This window comes from Poeciliopsis prolifica, unplaced genomic scaffold (assembly GCF_027474105.1).
Source record: "Poeciliopsis prolifica strain line A6 unplaced genomic scaffold, Auburn_PproV2 SCAFFOLD025, whole genome shotgun sequence".
Lineage (NCBI taxonomy): Eukaryota > Metazoa > Chordata > Actinopteri > Cyprinodontiformes > Poeciliidae > Poeciliopsis > Poeciliopsis prolifica.
Window position 1 is genome coordinate 4,426,149 of NW_026562400.1, and position 19,262 is coordinate 4,445,410.

Consider the following 19,262-nt stretch of genomic DNA (forward strand, 5'->3'; position numbering starts at 1 on the left):
AAAGTAGCTCTTTTTCCCAATTAGTGTAACTTCATTTTGTCTATGCGCAATCAGAACTGGTGGCCATAATGAAATAGTAAGGCTTTGAGACAGGCAATGTTTCCATCAGCACTGTGACGGATTATTTGCCCAACCTTCTGCTCGGCTGCTCATGTTCACTGCTCTTTTAGAACACAACTGATTAATTGCCTCTTTATTTTCATCTTTTGTTTTTATTTTCCCCAACAACCCCTTGTCTCATCTTTTTGAAAACGCCCCAACACAGAGCGTGTTAATTAATCACACTCGGCCTAGATACAGAACAAGATGGAGCTCGTTTCTCTCAGTACTAAAAAAATATTCTGTGCGCTGAAGTAATGCTTGATGATCGTTTTCAGATTAGCAGCAGTCATTACACTTGTTTTTGAAGCGACTTCTTAATTTTTAACAAGTAAATGTGCATGCTGCTTGTTGTCTTAGAGGCTTCCAGGGCTGCACTTCATCTGGAGGAGGTCGGATGAGTGTCAGTGATCTCAGCGGTGGCTGAAATTAATGCGAAAGTGGAGCTCAGTAGTTTCTCCACACAACATTAATTCTTGTAGCAGGCGTTCATGTTCACCATACTCAATTAATGTAGATGGTAATTACATTTTGGAGCCATTAACTACAGTTAATGTGAACTTTGCTCCATTAAAAAGGACCAGAAAGCAACAAAGAATAAGAAAAGTTGACACAAAGGTGATGTTTTGATGACAAAGTGTTATCTAAGGTTTGGGATCAAAGCCAAGCCATATCTGCAACTTGATTCACCTGACGAACTTACCTCATCTCATCACCCGGCTCCATTTATCCTTTCGTCCTCCCTATTCATTTTCTTAAACTTCATCTTCATCAACACCTACATTTAAAACTCAAACCTTTGTTACATTTCTCCTCCTTTTCATCCCTTCATTCCTCTGAGTCCTCATCTGGTTACATAATCATTATTCCCCACTCATCTTTCTCACTTCTTTCTAATTGTTTTCTCTACATAGATGTAAAAAGAAGATCCACCCTCAGCATTGGTCCTCTTCATCCCTATTTATAACCTTGTTCTTCACACTCAGAAGAGGAAACTCATTGTGGAAGTGCAGTGTTTAGGAAATGGGCTTTTCCCAACCAACTTGGTACATCATGCTCTATCCTGGACCAAAGAGACGTGGATGAAAATGATGATGAGGAGGTTATGAGATGAGGGAATGTCCACTTGAGGGTAAAGGGTGGTGGAGTTGAAGGAACATGATGGAGTGATAAGTAGATGAACTGGTGGGTAATTAGAGGCATGACTGGGGTGTGGCGCTACTCATAAACCTAAGTTAACATATCCACTATATTTATCTGTTTTTCCTCAAGCCCTACACTGTTTTTACCTCAGCTTCTCTTTTCAACATTGTTGAATTTGTCAAGTATTTTGTCTGCTGTCACAGAAACCCCAAACTCCTAATCTCCTCCTTCCTAACCAACAATCAAGATTTCAACTAAGAAGTTGATGAAGATGAGCTTCAAGCTAAATCTGTACCTTCATTTATTCATCCATTGTTGCCAATTACCAGCAGTCAGTGGATGAGAGGCAAAGTACATCATGGACACATTACCAGTCCATCAGTTATGCCTCATCCTCATCTTTTTGATTGAACAATTTAATTTACCTTATCACTGTGCAACCCTTTCCCAGAAACTGGAATAAAAATGTTATATCTTAATAGGTGAAATAACTTCTGAGTAGGAAGTTTGCTTCAAGTGTTTATTTATTTATTTATTTATTTATTTATGTATTTATTTATTTATTTTTATTGGGTTTGTTATGTTCTTTCGTCTGTAACAAATTAAGCTATCAACAGTTACATTTACAACACAAAAACAGCCACAGGCTGCCTCTGTTCTGCACAACATGAAGATGCAGCAGAGCCGCTGACGCTGACAGCCAGGAGTAGGTTCAGCGAGGGCCTGTAATTTCCTAAGACATCTCACTCCTTTCTAGTTTAATGGCCTGGGGGCTTTTTGCCCGTTAGTTATCAGCTTTGATTCACCGCGAAGTCATCCAGCATCCTTGACAACCCAGAAAATAGTTTATGGATAAACGGTGGAAGGAAGGAGGTAATGGAAAAAGATCTTTGGATGGTTTAGATAGTGAGCCCTCTGTGAGTCCATTTCATGTTGAGAGAGGGAAGATTTGTCACAGGTTTTGAAGGGATCTGCAGCAATCGTAAAACCTGCCATCTTTCATACAGTGCAATGATCAGCAGCCATCTTCGTTTTAGAAATGATCCAGTATTTCCCCTCACTTAGTACATTATGGTGAAAAAATATAAACCACCTTATAGATTTTTTTCTGCTTTTACATTTTTGGTGCATACATCCATAAATTAGGCTGTGGGGACGTTTGAGACAAATTTGCAAGAAATAACCTACAAAGGGATGAATAGAAACTGTCAGGAAACATGAGACAGGCTAAAAGATCCCCAAACATCTAGAGATTATAAACTGAGAAGAGCTACAAATTCATCTGCATCTCTCTGTGTCTCCAGCTAACCACAGTGAAAGACATTATCCACAAGCTGATAAAACCTAAAGCAGCAACTAATCACAAGTCTACCAGAATTCCTCCAAAAGCTCATTAACGGTTAACAAAAATGCCATAGCAACATCTAAAGGTCTAAAAATATGTCTTAATTATTTCCATTTAGGTCAGAGGTCAAGATTCAACAAGAAGGAGATTAAAAAGAGAATGTCAAAGCATAAACTTCTGGTGACCAAAGAGAAAATAAAAATCTGTCAGTTTTTTGTTTCTACATTTGGCAAAAGAAGATTTGTTGCATAAATGAACTGGAAATTCTCCTCTGTACCAGAAAATGTTTCTAGAGATTATAAACCCGTCAGTTTATAATCTGCAGCTAAAACACACTTGGGTTATGAAGCAGGAAAATGTTCCAAAGTATATCAACAAATTCACCTCTGAATATCTAAAAAGGTGAAAGGTTTTGGAGTGGCATAGTCAAAGTTTGGACTTGATATGTAAAAAATTTGCAATTTTAGTCCCAAATCAAACCGAGTCTACTGAACTATCACTAATGAAAATACCCTTATTTTCCTTACAAAGCAAAATTATCTTTTGGAAAATGAATTTAATATCCACTCAGGCTATCTTTTTTTGCTATTGAAAGCATTTTGTTAATATAAAACATAAGTTGTGACAAAAAGAGTTAAATATGGTAGCACATGCCAAAATAATAAACAATGATGTTGTCACAAATTAGCCTAACTTTGAAGGTAAAGGTTCAAACTTCAACTGGCAGTTACTTTTATAGCACAAATTTGGCAAACAAAAGGACTAAACCTGCCAGGGATGATCCAACAGAAGGGCAAGGATGAGTGTGAGAGACGAAGAAAGCCCACTCAATAATAAAATCTGCATTTTCTGCCATGATTAATCTGTCAGCAGGAGTACTTGTGAAGATTATCCCTCTCAGAATGCAGGACTGTGACAGGAATAGAGGGTGGAGGATTACATTCTGGGGAAACAACAAAGAGAAGAAGATGCTCAGAAGTTGCACTCTCCGCTTTCATCTATTAAAACATGAAGTACAATAAAGTGTGGAAGTGACACTGACGGATGACAGTGGTGAAGAGGTTGAGCTACAAATCTGAGCATTTTGTCTAATCTGTCAGATAAAAGGGTGAAGCATGAGCAGTCAATTGGCTACGTTGATAGATGGCCAATGTGTGTTATCACTGGACCACATTCATCTTGGAGGCTTAGAAAAACATTTTTAAAAACAAAATAACAATAAATTATACAGAGTCTGACAAAACCAAGGATTTAAAAGCTGTAAATCAGTCAGACTGTGTTTGAAAAACAGCACTAATTGTTTCCAACCTTTCCTTCCATCTCTCTTTCCCTCTTGTCGACATCGTTCAGCGATGGAAGTCTGTCCACCAAGCAGATCGTTTTCCTGCAGAGACCGGTCATTAGCCGGAAGAAGAGGGAATCCAAGGTACAACATCTCTGACTTTTCTGTGTATTTTTAAGATTTCTGCAGTCTTTATGATCAAAACAACCATCTTACCCCTTTCATAGCTAACTACTAGGGATTCACAGATCAAATTATGTGTTCAAGGCTGGTGAAAAACTGGGCAATCTGAGAAAAAGCTCAGGATTTATTGACAATGCCATATTTTTGAGGCCAAAATTACTATGTTAATGAGATATACTTGCAGTAAGTTAATGGATTCTAAAAATATTTACTTTGTAGGCTACGCTACTGAAATATGAAAGGAAGGTTGTTTTTCCTTAAAAATCTAAATTTCATAAAAACTAATGAGCGAAGCATTGCCATTCCGGGACAAAGTGCACATGTTTAATTTAGTGCCACATTCCTGCACCGAGGCAGCTGTGAATGAGTTGCCATAAGAGAATTTACAATAGGTGACTGGTTCTGTTCTCCACCAAATCCAGACCCAGGAGGGATCAGACCCTCGTACTGCTGCACCAACACATCAACTCTGTTACCAATTGACCCTCTGGAATACAGTCACATGAACTTATCACCACTCCATTTGGGTACTTAACTCTTTCTATAACGATTGTTTATTTTTTGTTAGATTTAGCCAAAGCTGTGAGGAGCAATTCTTATGTAATCAGATGTGGCGCTAACAGCCACATCTGTCTCTAAAACTTCAGATTTCAGACCTTGCTCCCGCTAAAGGCTCTACCACTAGTCCTTCTGCTCATTATTCACCATCTAAAACCAACATCACTTTTTTCCAGCTCAGCACTGCAGCTGTTTTTGATTTATGTACATAAACATGCACAGTGTGAACAAATTTAAACCAGCATGTTTTTGTTTCAGATATGAGGAATGCTCCAGCAGCTGACAAATGTGTTATTTTGATAACCATTTGGTGTTAACGCTTTTCTGTAGACCCCAAACAGCTGTGATAACATCTGATGCTTACCTGTTTCTGCAGTGAAATGAATTCATGTTGATTTTTTTTCTCTTGGTTTAGTCTAACCATGTCTCACGAACACTTTTCTGTATCTAAAACCTGTAAAATAGTTGTAGTTTCACCTATTCCTTAGTCTGTCTCTCTGACATTGCTCATATGTTGTGATCTTTATACTCATATAAGAATATAAAGCATGTTAGGAGACACATTTGAATGTGAGAATATTTATTGTCTATTTAGCAACCCTGAAAAATCCAATCCAATTAAAACAGAAGAAAATACTCTTTAAAACTCTTTGTTAAATGTAATTTAAAATAAACTGTTTCTGGTGAGTAATAAATTAGGGCATCCTGACATAAATTCCTGCTTTTGATAGAATCACACCCCGCTGTATTGTTTCAGATGCACATTTCAGGAAATCATTACTAAACATATTGAAGTATTTTGCTGTTTAAATCTCTGACATTTAATTTGTTGTTTTCCTGACGGCTAAAGTAGGAGTTCCCACCACTATAACATGGAAAGAGCTGTCTCAGGCCTTCAAAAAGAAGATTGTAGGAGCTTATGAGCCTGGTAGGGGATTTACAGAGGTCTCAAAAGAATCAGCTAATTCACTGCCAGGACATTCAAGACGGCTCTCAACATGTCTACGTCTGATCGTCTAAGAAAGTTTCACCTGAAAGCAACCACGAGATCCCTTAAAAAAACGCCTTCTCTTGAAAGCATGTAATGTCAGAAAACGACTGCAAAAAGTTTAACTTTCCTAGGAGGTTTACCTTTGCACTCTCAGAAAAAAAACACAAAGGCCAGATTGCCACAAAAAATCATCTCAGTCAAGTTAAAGGGAGTAAAACCAGCCTTTTTATCCTATGAAAAATAAATATTGGATATCTTTTGTTCAATGAGTAAAGCTAGGTTATGTTTTTATTGTTTAAGTAAAATTTCGTTATTTTCTTTTCCAGAGATATGCACAAAATAAGGTTTGGCATTTCTTACTAAAGAACCTAATATGAATTGGTATGTGTAAAATGTTCACATAACTGTATGTAACCAGATACAATGTTTTGATTTGATTGTTTGTTCAAATGGATGTTCTCAAGGCCACCAATAATCAGGCAACACCCACCATGGCCTCAATTTCCTGCTCTGTTTTGTTTAAATTACGAAGTTATTCAATCTCAATATTAGATCTGCTGTGATCCGTTCTTAATTAAGTCTGTGTGTACTGCTCTGTGGATGGAAATATTGTCTAACTAACGTGCCATAAATGTTTCAGAAACTAATCTTCAAGGCCCGAAGCAAGTCCAACAAAAACTGCATCAAGGACGTGGCGAAGAACAAGAAGAAAAAGACAATAATTGAGAAGGATTCTGAGGATCTGAAGATCGTTGATGACAGAGAGAAATTTGGCAAGGAAGAGGAAAAGACTGTGACTGGAAGTACAAATGCAGCACAGGTGGAGGTAGCAGGCGAATCTAAGAAAGAGAGGAAGATAAAGTGTGAAGAAGATAAACAGGCTGATGCAGGGATGTTAAGCAGCATCGAAGAAGTCACACGGGAAGATGAACCAGAGAAAAGTAAAGACAAAGTAGCAGAAAACTGCACTGAGGAGACAGAAAGCAAGGCTCCAGGTGGAGAGGGATCAGAAGAAAATGGAGAGCCATCAGGAAAGGGGGAGGTCGAGGAGGTCAATGAAACAGTTGTGACTGTAGAAAAACAGAGTGAGACCAAAGAAAAGGAGCTTGAGGGCACTTTGAAAGTTGAATCCGTGATAGAAAATGGGATTGAGACAGATGAAGAGAAAGATGACGGTGAAGAGAATGAAATCAAAACAGGGGAACCAGTGGAGGTTATCGCAAAGGAGACTGTGGCAGATCCAGCAGCCACAGACCCAAACCCAGTGGAGGCTCAGGAGTAGCACCATGCAAGTCGAGCTTTTCCCCATCATACCTCTTAAATTCCCTCTCTTTAAAACTGATTCCTGAATCCAAATTGAAGTGGGAAGGTGGGGAAAGGTTATTCTGCATTGCTGCAGGATCATCCAAACCCCCCATCTCTCATATGAGTCCCTGATAAACCTGCAACAGTGTAGCTAAACAAAAGAAGACCATGACATCAGTTCTATTGTATAACCACAGATACTGAATGTATTTAACAACAGGGGATGCTTCTGCAGGCAGGTCCATGTGGAGTCCAAACACTGAATGGATAAAGGCAGAGGATCAGAAGGAAAGCAGTGAGATGAAAAACCTCAAAAAGACTTGGTCACAGTTCCAGTAAGAGTGGCAGATAAACCAGAGCTGCTTTGTTCACTAAACACTCACTATTTACTATAGATGGCTTAAGCTTTAGCTTTAGCTAGTAAACAGTCACTGCAGCTTGAGGTTTTAAAAACATGAAATATATACAAAAGTATTTGGATAAAATCGGAAATTAATTTATCGAGTTAGATGGCATTTTATGAAGCTCATCTGAGATTTATTTTTAAGTTTTCTTCTATTATTTTGTTTTTTGACCAACATTAGGTTGTTCCAACCATCTTCATGAACCCTTATGACGGAGCTAATTACAATAACTTTTCATATTTATAATTAGAGAAAATAAATTTTGCTATATGACTTTCTAGAGTGAGCAGGTTTTCTGGTTGTGTCAGTTCTTTGTAAGGAAATCACCTCCTTAGATAGTTTGCTCTAAAATCTTGGCAAGACCCAGGTCTATTTCCTCAACATTAAATGTAATATTTTAATGTTCTTGCAGGTCATTCCTTGTTACATTCTGATCCGGGAGGCAGAGGAAATTTATAGGAGCGCGCTGTTAGAGGTGATGCGAAAAGCATTTGTTGCGACAGGCAATCCAAAGCAGGCTGTGGAGATCATTGTTTACGCTGAGCTCTAAGCCGTCAAGTGCTTCAAAGAGAGCCGATAATCACTCTTTGGTATGGTGCGCTAAGCTTACCTTGCATACAGAATGTTCCCAATAATATTCCCAAGCCCAGCCAGACAAGAAAATTAAATTCAGCTGAATGTTCGCACCTCAAGGACAGGATCAGCAGTTAGGTTTCCTCTGTTAGCTTTACATACAGGAAAGAGGATTTCTGCACAAAATGTGTAGTTGGGGGTTGCCTTTGTTCTGTATTGAAGCCAGAAGTGAGAGCTCTGAAGGAGAAAGTCAGATAAAGGGAATAAAGAAGAAATAAAGAAGGACCACTGAGTGTGAAAGACTCAAATAACAGAAAAAATCGGTTTGTTTAAAGCAACGGTCATTTGTAACCAGCATTTCCTGCAGAGGTTTCTTTCATTGCGTTACCTCCATCTCTTTTTGCACCTCTTACTGGACGCAGTGTCTGACATTAACTGAGTCATAATGTGCCGTATCGCGGCTCTGCGTGGCTTTCCATTTTAGAGCTGGAGCGGGAGAGAGGGAGGAGGCGATGTTTACAGAGCGGGGCTCTCTGTGGATCGCTAATGGATTTTGTCAGTGGGGGATCTGTCAGTAATCATGCATTTATAATGGGGGGGTCACTTGTTGGGGGGAGTTATTGACAACAAAACACCTCAACATGTCAAGTTTCATGTTTGAAAAGGATGTCATGGGGATCCGTTTGCACCGGAGAGGACAAGCTTGATTTAGAAAATTACTTGCACCTCATCGTAATACCTGTTTTGTAAACTGTTAGCATTTGGCTGATTAAAAAGTACCTGCTGTCCTCGTATAATTTGTCACAATTATCATTTTTGTGTTGTGATAATTAATGATATGTGGTTGCGAAAAGTATTTCTTCTCTGGAGAAGAAACTCTACAATTTAAAGTGCTCTCCTGCCTCTGGTGAGATTCCTTTAAATGTAAAATGGAAAATGTTTTTGTGTAGAGTAGAATATAAAACTGTGACCAGTTTAGCCTTATTACTATACTGTAAATGGCCCAGAATCTGCTATTAGAAATGTTTTTTAGCGGCATATTGGTGATTTAAGTGTTATATGTTTGTTATAGTCAAACAGCAAAGTTTTGCTCCGGTTGGTGTTTTGAGGATATTATTCCTGGAGTTAAGAGTGAAGGGTTGAAAATGTTTATCCATATGAAGGTATTACATTTTGTATTATTTTCTGACATTTCTTGGACATGTTCTTGATTGTGAATGTTTGGTTTTCAAGAAAAAAAGAGGCTTATTCTGCTTATTCTGCTAAAGTTTGCAAAAAATGCATTGCTGACTGGTGCTTTGAGCTACCTCCTCAGGGCTGATGTTGGCTTTCAGCTTTGGGGTCGCTGCAAGAGCGACCTCTTGAAACATATGCTCCCTGTCCTCTACTGCTCCAATATAACTATGAGCATGAGGTCATCTCTAATGGCAGCCAAGGTCAAAGGTTTCTGAGTGAGAATGGATTTTTCTCAGCTGTACAAACAGGAGAATGCATGAGCACACCGTGACATATTTATTTAAAGTGCTTTGAATTATTATTATTATTTTTTTTTAGCAGATTGAGATTTCATAGACACTCCTGAGCTCATTTAGTGGGAATGTGACCAGCCTGAAATAACATGCTAATTCATGTTGGTCAATGAACAGCTCCAACCTTTTCTTTTATTATACTAATTCATAACAAATTAGTATAATCGAAATAATTTGAGCTGTTCTTCTGTAAGTTTCAGTCAAATTTAATTTAATCGATCAATTAGAATATTGAAATCTTTGACTTGATCAGAATCTCACGTAGATTCATTACCTCCTGAGTGATATGTTTCAGTCTTTTAATTCTGCTCACCTTGATAATTATGACTTACATCACAAACAATAAAATACTCTACAAAACAAATAAAAATAAGATTTTTAATGCTATCACAACAATGCCCATGTATGTGCAGTAAACACTTGTTTGGGGCTCGTTTACCTGTTTTCATACATTAAAGGGGACATATACAAAATTTTAATTTGTACTTCCATCTATTACTTCTAAAATTAGCCCAAGCACATAAAAGCTTAAGCAAATTTTTTGTAATGCCAGTTTCCACAATTGAATGGAAATGCAGGTATTTACTGTCTCCTGGTAAGTGAACAGTGTTCCCTGTGATTATCTAGGCCCATAATATCCCCATAATATAACACTTTAGAGATGTCAAACTCCAGGTATTGAGGCCTGTGAATTGTAACTTTAAGATGTTGCAATATGCAAATCAAATAATTCAATTATTGGTGGAACTCTGTACAACGTGAACCCATGATAAAGATTTGATTCAGGTGTCCCAGGCAGGGACACATCTAAAAGTTACAGGAGACCAGCCATCGAGGACCGGAGTTAGCTTCAAGCTATAATCATTAAAAGAAAAAGTAATAAATGCTTGGAATATATTACTCTTTGTGTAATGAATGTATTCATGAGTTTAATACTTGATATTCTTGAAATTTAAACTGTTGTGAATCAATGTCGGTGCTCCTGCTTTCTTCTTCTTTTGTGTTTGCTTTAAAATCAGAAAAGTATGACTTGAGCCCATTTGGGTTGTTCTACCCATGTATTCCACAACAGAATCATAGTCTGGAGAGCAGATTAGATATTTAGCTAAGCCAGAGTAACCTGACTGTTTTTTATTCCGGCTCAACAGCATGGACAACAGAAACTTTGACAGAGGACCTGACCCTGTTCCCGCTAGTTCTCTACCTGAGCCCTGCAGGGTACCATCTCCTCATTAAGCACTTACTATTTAGGTTGCTGTGTAGTCTAACCTCCAGCATGAATATGCTCAAGGGAGTGTGAGTAATTGGGGGTTTTCTTCAATTATTTTTGCCTGCTGTTAATGTTAACACAGACGGGGAGACAAAAAGCAAGGCAGAACCTGACATTTAATCAGCTAAACGATGCTGAACCATGTTAACTCTGCCGTGTGTGAAAAGGAGGGGACCTTTGACTAATGTTAGACTCAAATATACATCTGTGCTCCCCTCCATTTATAGTATCTGTGAGAAATATACAGCTTGCTGTCTTATATCAGCATAAATGTCTCTGAGCCTGAGTAGTGGCGCTGGTGCAATCGCTCTTGGTAATACTATAAAAAAAAACGCAATGGTTCATTTCCTGTGTGCTACAATGATGTGAAACGGACAAAGTAGAAGCGACAGAACATAACACAATAGGATGCAGTTACTTTTTTTCCTGTGTTGTCACTTTGGCTTTGCTCACAGCCTCTGGAAAATGTATTGTTAGATTTTCTTTCTCTCTGATGTATTTTTTTAACACCTGAGCTGCCATCTTGAATGTTAAGTATCATGTGCCGGTGTCATTTGCATTGATGTAGAAAAAGTATTCTCTATCTTTCCTATTCTGAGTATGTCAACATTCCTACTGTACCTGGCATCTGTACAATTTGTATATTATAAAATGATTTATATTTAATGTGTACATGTGTCCTTGTGTTTTTTTGGGGGTCAATATTTAAAGTTCAGCTTTTGTGGTGTTTAGGTTTTTCAAACAGGAAGGAAATAAAAAAACAAAGCTCAACTTTTTGATCATATGATCAGAGTCTTGTTTACTATTACATTTTTGAAATACTGACTTCCCTTGAATACAGAGTGTTCCTTTTGTTGTGTGGTTGAGAACAACTTGACATCGGAAATAAACTTTGAATTGACTTTTTGCTGAACTGTGCACTATAAATAAACTTACCTTTCTTGGATCAACTGCTTAGCATTTGGAACTACACTTTTCCAGGAAAAGAACTTTAAATGATTTAGTTGAACAAACCACCAGAATTTGTAAATGCTACATATATTTAATTTGTATATTCAACACATTTTGTTATTCAATCAACTGTGCAGGTTGAATAATTATTGACGGACTACCTTCATAAGGCAATAATACAGAGGAAACAATCTTAGTCAGAAATTGGGAATAAATTACATATGTAGTTTCTTAAACTACTGCTTTTTGACGCTGTGGAGAATTATAATAATTTCATTAACCCTCCCGACATTTGTGACATGCTAAGGTGCTAATCACTCCATCTTCGCATGTCACAAAGGTGGAGTACTATAGAGGTCATGGTCAGATATCAGGGAAGTGGGAGATTGTCCTGTCAGACCATTTGAGTCTTTTTCACCATTAAAGTTGTGAAATACTGACTTCCCTTGAATACAGAGTGTTCCCTTTGTTGTGCGGTTCATAAGGTTTCTATGAGTTCCTGGAGCCACTCATAGAAAAATAAAGCCGTGTAAAAGTGTGACCCCAACAGACAGCGCAGGTTAGCTGGATAAAAAGCCAGAGGGATCCAACTGAGACCATTTCTTAAAACCGTGGGAGGATTAAAGGCAGTTTGGACTCACGTCAAAGAGCTTTTAGGTCCCTTCACATGGTGCCTGTTTGTTAGATCTCCCAGCCACTGCTCTCACACATAAAAACTTTCCTCTTACCTGGATCAAGTTCCATGTAAATCCTCACTTTTCAGAATTAAAATTCAACCTGGGCCCTTTGCTTTCACTTTTTATGCTTGCCAACTATTGTCCTATCCATTGATATTGATGAAATATCAGTGAAAAATCATCTCATCATCTACATTCTCAGCTGCCTTTTTCTCTTTTCTACTTTTTTCTTTAACGCATTTCTTCATTTTGGTCACATTTGTGAGTTACAAGGATGGAAACAACTTAAAATGAAAATTGCTAAAATGGTGACATATGCCATTTAAGCTGAGGTTAAACTTCCTGTGTCCATAATAAAAAGTTGAACCTGAAATATTGCCCCATTAATTGAACTTTTATTTACAGTTACATTAGTTTATCATTACATCATCTACACATAGCACTGAATTGACTCGCATTGCTAGTTTAGTCCTAATCCCTGAGCTAAACAATGAAGAAAGTGATACTACTGTGTAACTTGAAGCTGAAACAGTTCAGTTCAGTTGGGTTTTATGCCATTTCCAGCTCTGAATAATATAGTGCATGTTTTTTTCATAAAGTTCTTAGTCCTACCTCGCGCACTGATCCGTTATACAGCATAGAAAAAACTGGAGATGCTGCCATGAAAAAGATAAAGTGGCAGACATACTTCTATGAACACAATGAATGCGCAAAGCAGAGGAGAGTCTAATGGAGAGGTGAGACTTATGAACCCAAAGCATCAATTTCTTAGAGTAAAAACATATTTCTTTCAGATTCGCTCCATCTGGTTATTACCTTCATTACCATTTGAACCTCAGAATACATCAACTTGATAGTTATTTTCCCACAACACAATAATCCATTTCCCCCACTCTCGGATCAAAACAACGCAATTTAGGCCCTGGGCTGACCCTCATGCATCAATATTTCACGTGAAAACACAAACACACATCATAATATCCCTGTGGTGTTTACGAGCTACATTATATTTACAGTTGAGTCAACACAGCTGGTGTGATCTATAAGCCACGAGCTGTGAGCTCAAGGGAGTGTAAGGTCATTAAGGAGACGGCTTTGCCTCCAACCAAAACGCCAACCATCAGACCCGTTCTGTTCCCTACAGGAGGCATTAATGGCTCTTTAGGCAGACTGGTGAGCCGCTGGAGAGCTGCTAAAAGATGGTCAGAAACACCAAGAATCTGCGGTTTGGGATATTAAACTCATGACCCGGAGCGTTTTCATTTCTGAAGTTTCACTCTGAGAACCAGAAGTAATGTTATTCAATGCTTTGCTGACAGCAGGTTGTTCTGAATAATGAAGTTTACCTGCCGTTAAGAAGGGAAATATAGATATTTTTGTGACTGCTGCAGTGTTCAGGAAGTAGCAGCGTTTCTATCAAAACAAGCTCTGTAGGTTTCTGCACCCAGAGGGATCATAAAGTCCAGTAATAGTTGGAGCTTCAGTCTTTAAGCTTGGCATGAAACTAATTTAAAATCAGTGCTGTCCAAATATATGTATAATTGTTTTTCATCAGGTGTGTCTGCAACTGATGAGATGTGGATTCCAGTTGTGCTTTATGCAGTGCTGCCATCTAGTGACCAGTTAAGACTGTAACGTAAATAAAACTCAACATGCAAACTACATATGCACCTTTTTATGTTACTTGCACTGACTAATGTATTCCTCATTATTACTTAAAGATTAGGTTAACAAAAGCTATTATTTTATCTAAACATTGCATTTGTTCTTAAATACCAATCCACTATTTTACAAACTTCTAAGATTTTAACTGAACAATTGTGAACAACTGTAGCTGAGATTACATTATATGCAGGTAAACTAAATATTTTATTAGCAGTTTGGAGCCCACACTTCTCAGATTTTTATTTTTGAAAGATGTTACTCCCGTAATGATTAAACTAAAACTTTTACGCCCTATGTGTGACTAAGACCTAATAATAATAATGATAATAATAATAATTTACTTTTGTGACATTGCTGTTATACAGAAAATTTAAGAAAATGAAAACACATTTGAAAAACTCAGTCAAATAACTAAAATGACAACCCGAAAGTATAAGAGAGATATTTGTAAAGTGGAAAAGTTCAGCTAAATTTTCAGCATAATTTCTTTTTCAGAAATTTGAAGAGAGCAAACAATTTAAATTATGCAAGTTGTTGCTATATTTGTGGAATCTATTTCAAAATTTTCAACTTGTTTTATTGGTTGGCATATGCTTTAGTCTTTTTTGTCTCACAGTGCCATCTATCATTATCTAATACAGCAAGAATGGGCAAAAAGCATTTCTGGACTTAAAGCAGTAAGAGATCAGGGATTGGGGATATTTTCTGGACTGTCAGTTCATTTGAGCTAAAAGTAAACAGCAGACAGATTTTAGTGACGCAGCATTTATCCAGCTGACATTAGCATCTTCATTCTTTCATGAGGGCCAACAAAGTGCACTTAAGCCTCCGTCTCTGGCCAGTGGGCTCCGAAGTTTAATATGTGGTCAGCACTGGAGTATTCATTATCACTGCCGAGGGGCCATGCAAGAGTACGTCAAAGACTGGAATCATTTTGTCCTGATTTGCAAAATCTTTGAAAAACCATTACCTCATTGTTAGATAACATCCTCAAGTTCTCCCACCTGACCCTACACAAGCACTGTGTTAGCCGATTAACTCCTCCCAGATTAATTAGCACCATTACCTCTGTGTTTTCCAGCCGGTGTCTTATCAACCTTTGTTAGACTTAAACTGTAAATTAATTAGCACCAACTCTCCTGTCATTTGGTAATTACCTCAGCAGCCGCAGGAGTTAAATGAAAGGCTTACATCAGCACTTTATGCTTCTTCTGACTTTGCTGAAACCTCATTGGGCATTAAGTGAGAATACTCCCACACTGAGGAGGTCTTCACCTGAAGAAGAGACGAATTGTTTACCTTGTCCAACGAGGAAGAGTTCTTATTTTTTAGGATTATTAATGCAGGTGAAATAGGTTTGATTTATAGATTCATACTTTTTTCTGCAAAACTGCAGAAAATATGGTTTTGAAAGCAAATCCACCAAAAATCTGTGCTTAAAGGTGTTTTATTAATTTCCTATTGTAAAGCTCTTTAATTTGAAGGTATCAAAGATGTTGTAGAATCAGTTGATCACTGTGGAAAAGAACAAGAGAAATACTCATCAATATCACAGACAGACAACTGAAAAGGTATAAAGTTACATATCAAGTTTGGTGTCATAATTCAGAAATAATGTTCTAAATTACACCCTCTTTTCTCTCAGTGATGTGAAAAAGCCCAAATTTTCTGGATTTACTTTTTATCAGACCTAAAGCTTTCAGATCATGAAACAAAAGTAACAGAAGGGATGATGTGTGTAAATAAAGTAAAACCCTAGACATATCAACAATAGATACAATAGTCAATGGTTTTCAAGCATGAACGTTGCTGCATCTCAATTAAATTCAAATGCAAACTTTGATTAGGCCACTCTAAATCCTTAATTCTTAGAGTCATTCAGAGATTAACTGACTAATATGGTTGCAAGAATAAAACCTTTATGTTTTCCTTAAACATAAAGGTTTAACTCTGATATTAAAATTGCTTTGATAATCGAAATGTTTTATGTGTGAGAAAAATGGCATAAACTGATGAAAGTTGTGAGCAGCAAAGCAGATTTATCCTGCAGTTTGTTAATGATCATTTGTTAACTTTATGTTTACCAAAACGATTTCTTAATATTTTAAAAATGCTATAAATAAAATATGTAGGTAAGCCAAAAGTCTATGAAACGAGAAATTAACACATGAATGAGCTTTCGGATTAGTTCCTTGGTGTCCAAAAATCCCAAAAGTCCAAAAAATAGATAATTTGTGGTCAGGAAATAAAGAGTAAACAGATTCAATTTGGATTTTTGGATCATACTGAAGCTTAATGTGATCACGGAAAGAGTTATCAAAGATGAAAACTTTATATTTTAGAAAATGATAGCCGGGCTTTGCTCAAGGGAACTAAAAATCACTTCTATTTTTAAATCTTTGGAGTTTCAGGGTCTTGGATCAGAAACATTTCAACACACCTGCTGAGATTTGTTACAACAGAAAAGTCGGACGTCGTTGAGAGAAGAGTCGTCCAGAGCCCACTGGTACTCCTCCATCTTGGTTTCTATGCCGCAGATTCCTCCATTGGTGCAGTCTTCACTCCAGTAGCCGTAGTCACCCCACTGCATGCCTGGCGCCTCCAGCGTTGGGTTGCTGCTGCAGCGGAACTTGATGTTGTTGACGGCCGTGTCATCTCCAAACAGTCCCTGGTGGGGCTCCACCCGAATCTGGAAAGATGTCAGCACGCCGCCAGGGCAGTACTGAGGATGGGACCATTCTCCAGTACTAGACAGAAGGTGTCCAAATGCAGGAAGTTAGAGTTAAAAAAGCAAATATAAAGGCAATACAATAATTTTTTAATTTTTGTTACATTTTGATCAATGGCCAATTTATAATTGAAGAGGATTAGGGCAACTGACAAAAAAAAAAATAGTTTTAAAACTCGATTTTAAAGCCTGTTCCAAATTTTGGACCAGATATCAGTGTGGATAAAGTGCAGGTTCACAAATGCTATATCAAGGAACCAACTGGAAACAACATTTGAACTTTTGTAGATCTAATTGTATTACATGATAGTTCATGAAAGTTGTGGAATTCTATATTTTTGTACATAATACCATCTCGATATTCTAAGCCTTGACATTAAAATTAAACTACTTATGTAGGCTGGTCACTTCTTTACGAGTGAGAAAACTTACAAAATCAGACAGTTATGGAGCGATGTGTCAGTCAGTGGGTTAGAGACCAGTTGAAATAGATTTATGAAAAGTTCAACTTGCTCACTGTCCGGTGTGTGACTCGACGTAATACAGGAAGCTGCGGCTCTCATCTTGGGAGCAGATGAGGCGGATCCCATTCAGGGCGGTGTCGTCCCCGCCGTACTGGTCGGTCTCCACCTGAGGAAACATGAAGCAGTTCTCAGACAGAGGAACGGTTTATCTCTGTTCTGCTACAGCAGCTGAGGAAATTCAAATCAGGTTAAATCATAAATGGTTAAGATGGAGTTTTGCACAGAATAACATTTTATGTATTATCTTGAGTATCCAGAGAAATTAACCTGTGACTTTTACTTTTTGCACAATCTCTCAAGCTTGTTCAGAGTCCTGGATTCTCTCTCATGATCTGTTCTCTTCATGTCACACCACAGATTGTCTGCAGGGTTCAAGGGACGTTCTGACCCCTGGGATGACCATGGAAGAAGGTTAATTTGTCTGTGTTGATTTCATCACATCTCTTGGATAACTAATTGATCGATTGATTTATTGCAGCCTTTTCTTATACAGGTAAACGCAACAACAAATGCTATTGCGTGCAATACTTCAAATCAATGAATTGAGGCAAATTTACACATTAAAAGCAAGACAAGAATCAAGTGCCCTATGAATAGCACATAGCAGATTAATGTTCCAAGCAAAACATTTTATAATGTAAGAAATTATCTTGTTAAAAGGCTTAATGATTACACAGTACAAGAGTCTTTATTAATATGAGGCTTTTCAATGAGAAATATGCCCACAGCATCATGGATCCCTCACTGTACTTAACAGTGAGCACAATGTGCCATTCATATATTCCTTTGTTTCATGCCCATTTATAGCAATTGATCCAGAGTAGCTCAGTTTTAGTCTCATTTGACCAAAGCACATTTTCCTACAGGGTTTAGCAAATTGTCCATGTTTACATTTGTGAAATATTTTTTCTTTACTGAATAAATATTCACTCTTCTTTAAATTGTTGTTTTTTTGTTTTGTTTTTTTACAATTGCCATAGTATTATTTTTGCATTTTAAAGTAATGAGAAATTAGAAATATGCTATTTATGTATGAATTGCATTACATTGTCATTGTACTATTCATATGGTTAATATTGAGTTAAAGTTAGTAAAGTTGATACAAAATACATTAAAATAAGCAAAAATCAGATTAAAGTCATTTTAAGTAACACTAAAGTTAGTATTTGATCAAATTTCCATATTTAAAGCTATATGAAGGTCATTGACTTCCATCATTAAAAGAAAAAAAAACTCTTTCACACGTTGTGTTTTAGATTATGGATTTCAGTAGGAATGACTTTATATTTTAAATTCAAAATATTTGTAAATGTACATTTTTATTCCTTTACCCTGACACTGAATCCAACAGCAAAGTAGTTATCAGGACACATCTCTGGCCAGGTCCAGTCTCCAAATCTCTCTCCGTTGTTCACAGTCAGCACAGATCTGTACTGTCTGCTGTTAAAATCTTTGCCGGCTCGCTGCAGAAACCCCGTCTCACAAAACCCGCCGGAGGCCACAGCGAGCAGGACCACGATGCTGAGAAGACCCGACATGCCGGCAACTGCAAAATCAGTGTTTTCACTCTGGAAGGCTGAAAAACAAGTAAGAGCTAACGGTTCCAACTCAAAGCTCTTAAAGCTTCCCTGTAGTTTCTGGTATCAGCATGAATCATTTACAGGGTCACATTACGGAACGGCGTGGGAATAAACAGCTGGAGGTGGAGAAAGAGAAGACGCAGGGAGTCTATTCAGCCTTCAGTGATATTTTGCAGCTCAGCAGTGGATCTTATCACCAAAAAGAGAAAAACAGACAATAGGGTTCTTTAACCTGCAGGCTGCAACAAAAAGTTTGTGTTAACTTTAAAACACAGACTAATGCAAAGACTAAAATAATACATCTTGCATCTTGAGTAAGATGCAAGATGTATAAGCTTACATACTTTAGCTCAACATGAGTTTCTTTCTTCTTTTGCTCTTTCCTTTGTCATTTTGTTTGCATTTCCTTTTAATTCCTGCAAAGCACTTTGTGTTGTCTTGTTCCTGAAAATGTG

At 37.5% G+C, this 19,262-nt stretch overlaps 2 protein-coding genes across 4 annotated transcripts in view; one reads left to right on the plus strand and one right to left on the minus strand.

Moving 5' to 3' along the window:
- Positions 1-11,352, plus strand: part of LOC129370810 (raftlin-like) — a 137,056-nt gene extending 125,704 nt beyond the window's left edge. For all 3 annotated transcript variants that reach the window (XM_055047007.1, XM_055047008.1, XM_055047009.1), the window contains exons 9-10: positions 3,938-4,013; positions 6,242-11,352. In XM_055047007.1, coding sequence (XP_054902982.1) covers positions 3,938-4,013; positions 6,242-6,883 — 718 coding nt within the window. In that variant the 3' untranslated portion in view covers positions 6,884-11,352. The remainder of the gene's footprint in view (positions 1-3,937; positions 4,014-6,241) is intronic.
- Positions 11,353-15,406: 4,054 nt separating this feature from the next.
- On the minus strand, positions 15,407-18,857 carry LOC129370958 (vitelline membrane outer layer protein 1 homolog). Its single transcript, XM_055047266.1, has 4 exons — positions 18,559-18,857; positions 17,221-17,333; positions 16,416-16,722; positions 15,407-15,490 (listed from the first exon to the last, which is right to left on the minus strand). The coding sequence occupies exons 1-4, from the start codon at positions 18,763-18,765 to the stop codon at positions 15,488-15,490; spliced, it is 630 nt and encodes a 209-aa protein (XP_054903241.1). The 5' UTR covers positions 18,766-18,857; the 3' UTR covers positions 15,407-15,487.
- Positions 18,858-19,262: the final 405 nt, after the last annotated feature.

Excerpts from the sequence above, each read along its gene's own strand:
- LOC129370958 (XM_055047266.1), bottom strand. The coding sequence starts at position 18,765 with ATGTCGGGTCTTCTCAGCATCGTGGTCCTGCTCGCTGTGGCCTCCGGC. Across the intron at positions 17,334-18,558 it reads CTGTTGGATTCAGTGTCAGG|GTGGAGACCGACCAGTACGG; the intron begins GTAAAGGAATAA and ends ATGTTTCCTCAG. Across the intron at positions 16,723-17,220 it reads GTCGAGTCACACACCGGACA|TACTGGAGAATGGTCCCATC; the intron begins GTGAGCAAGTTG and ends CCTTCTGTCTAG.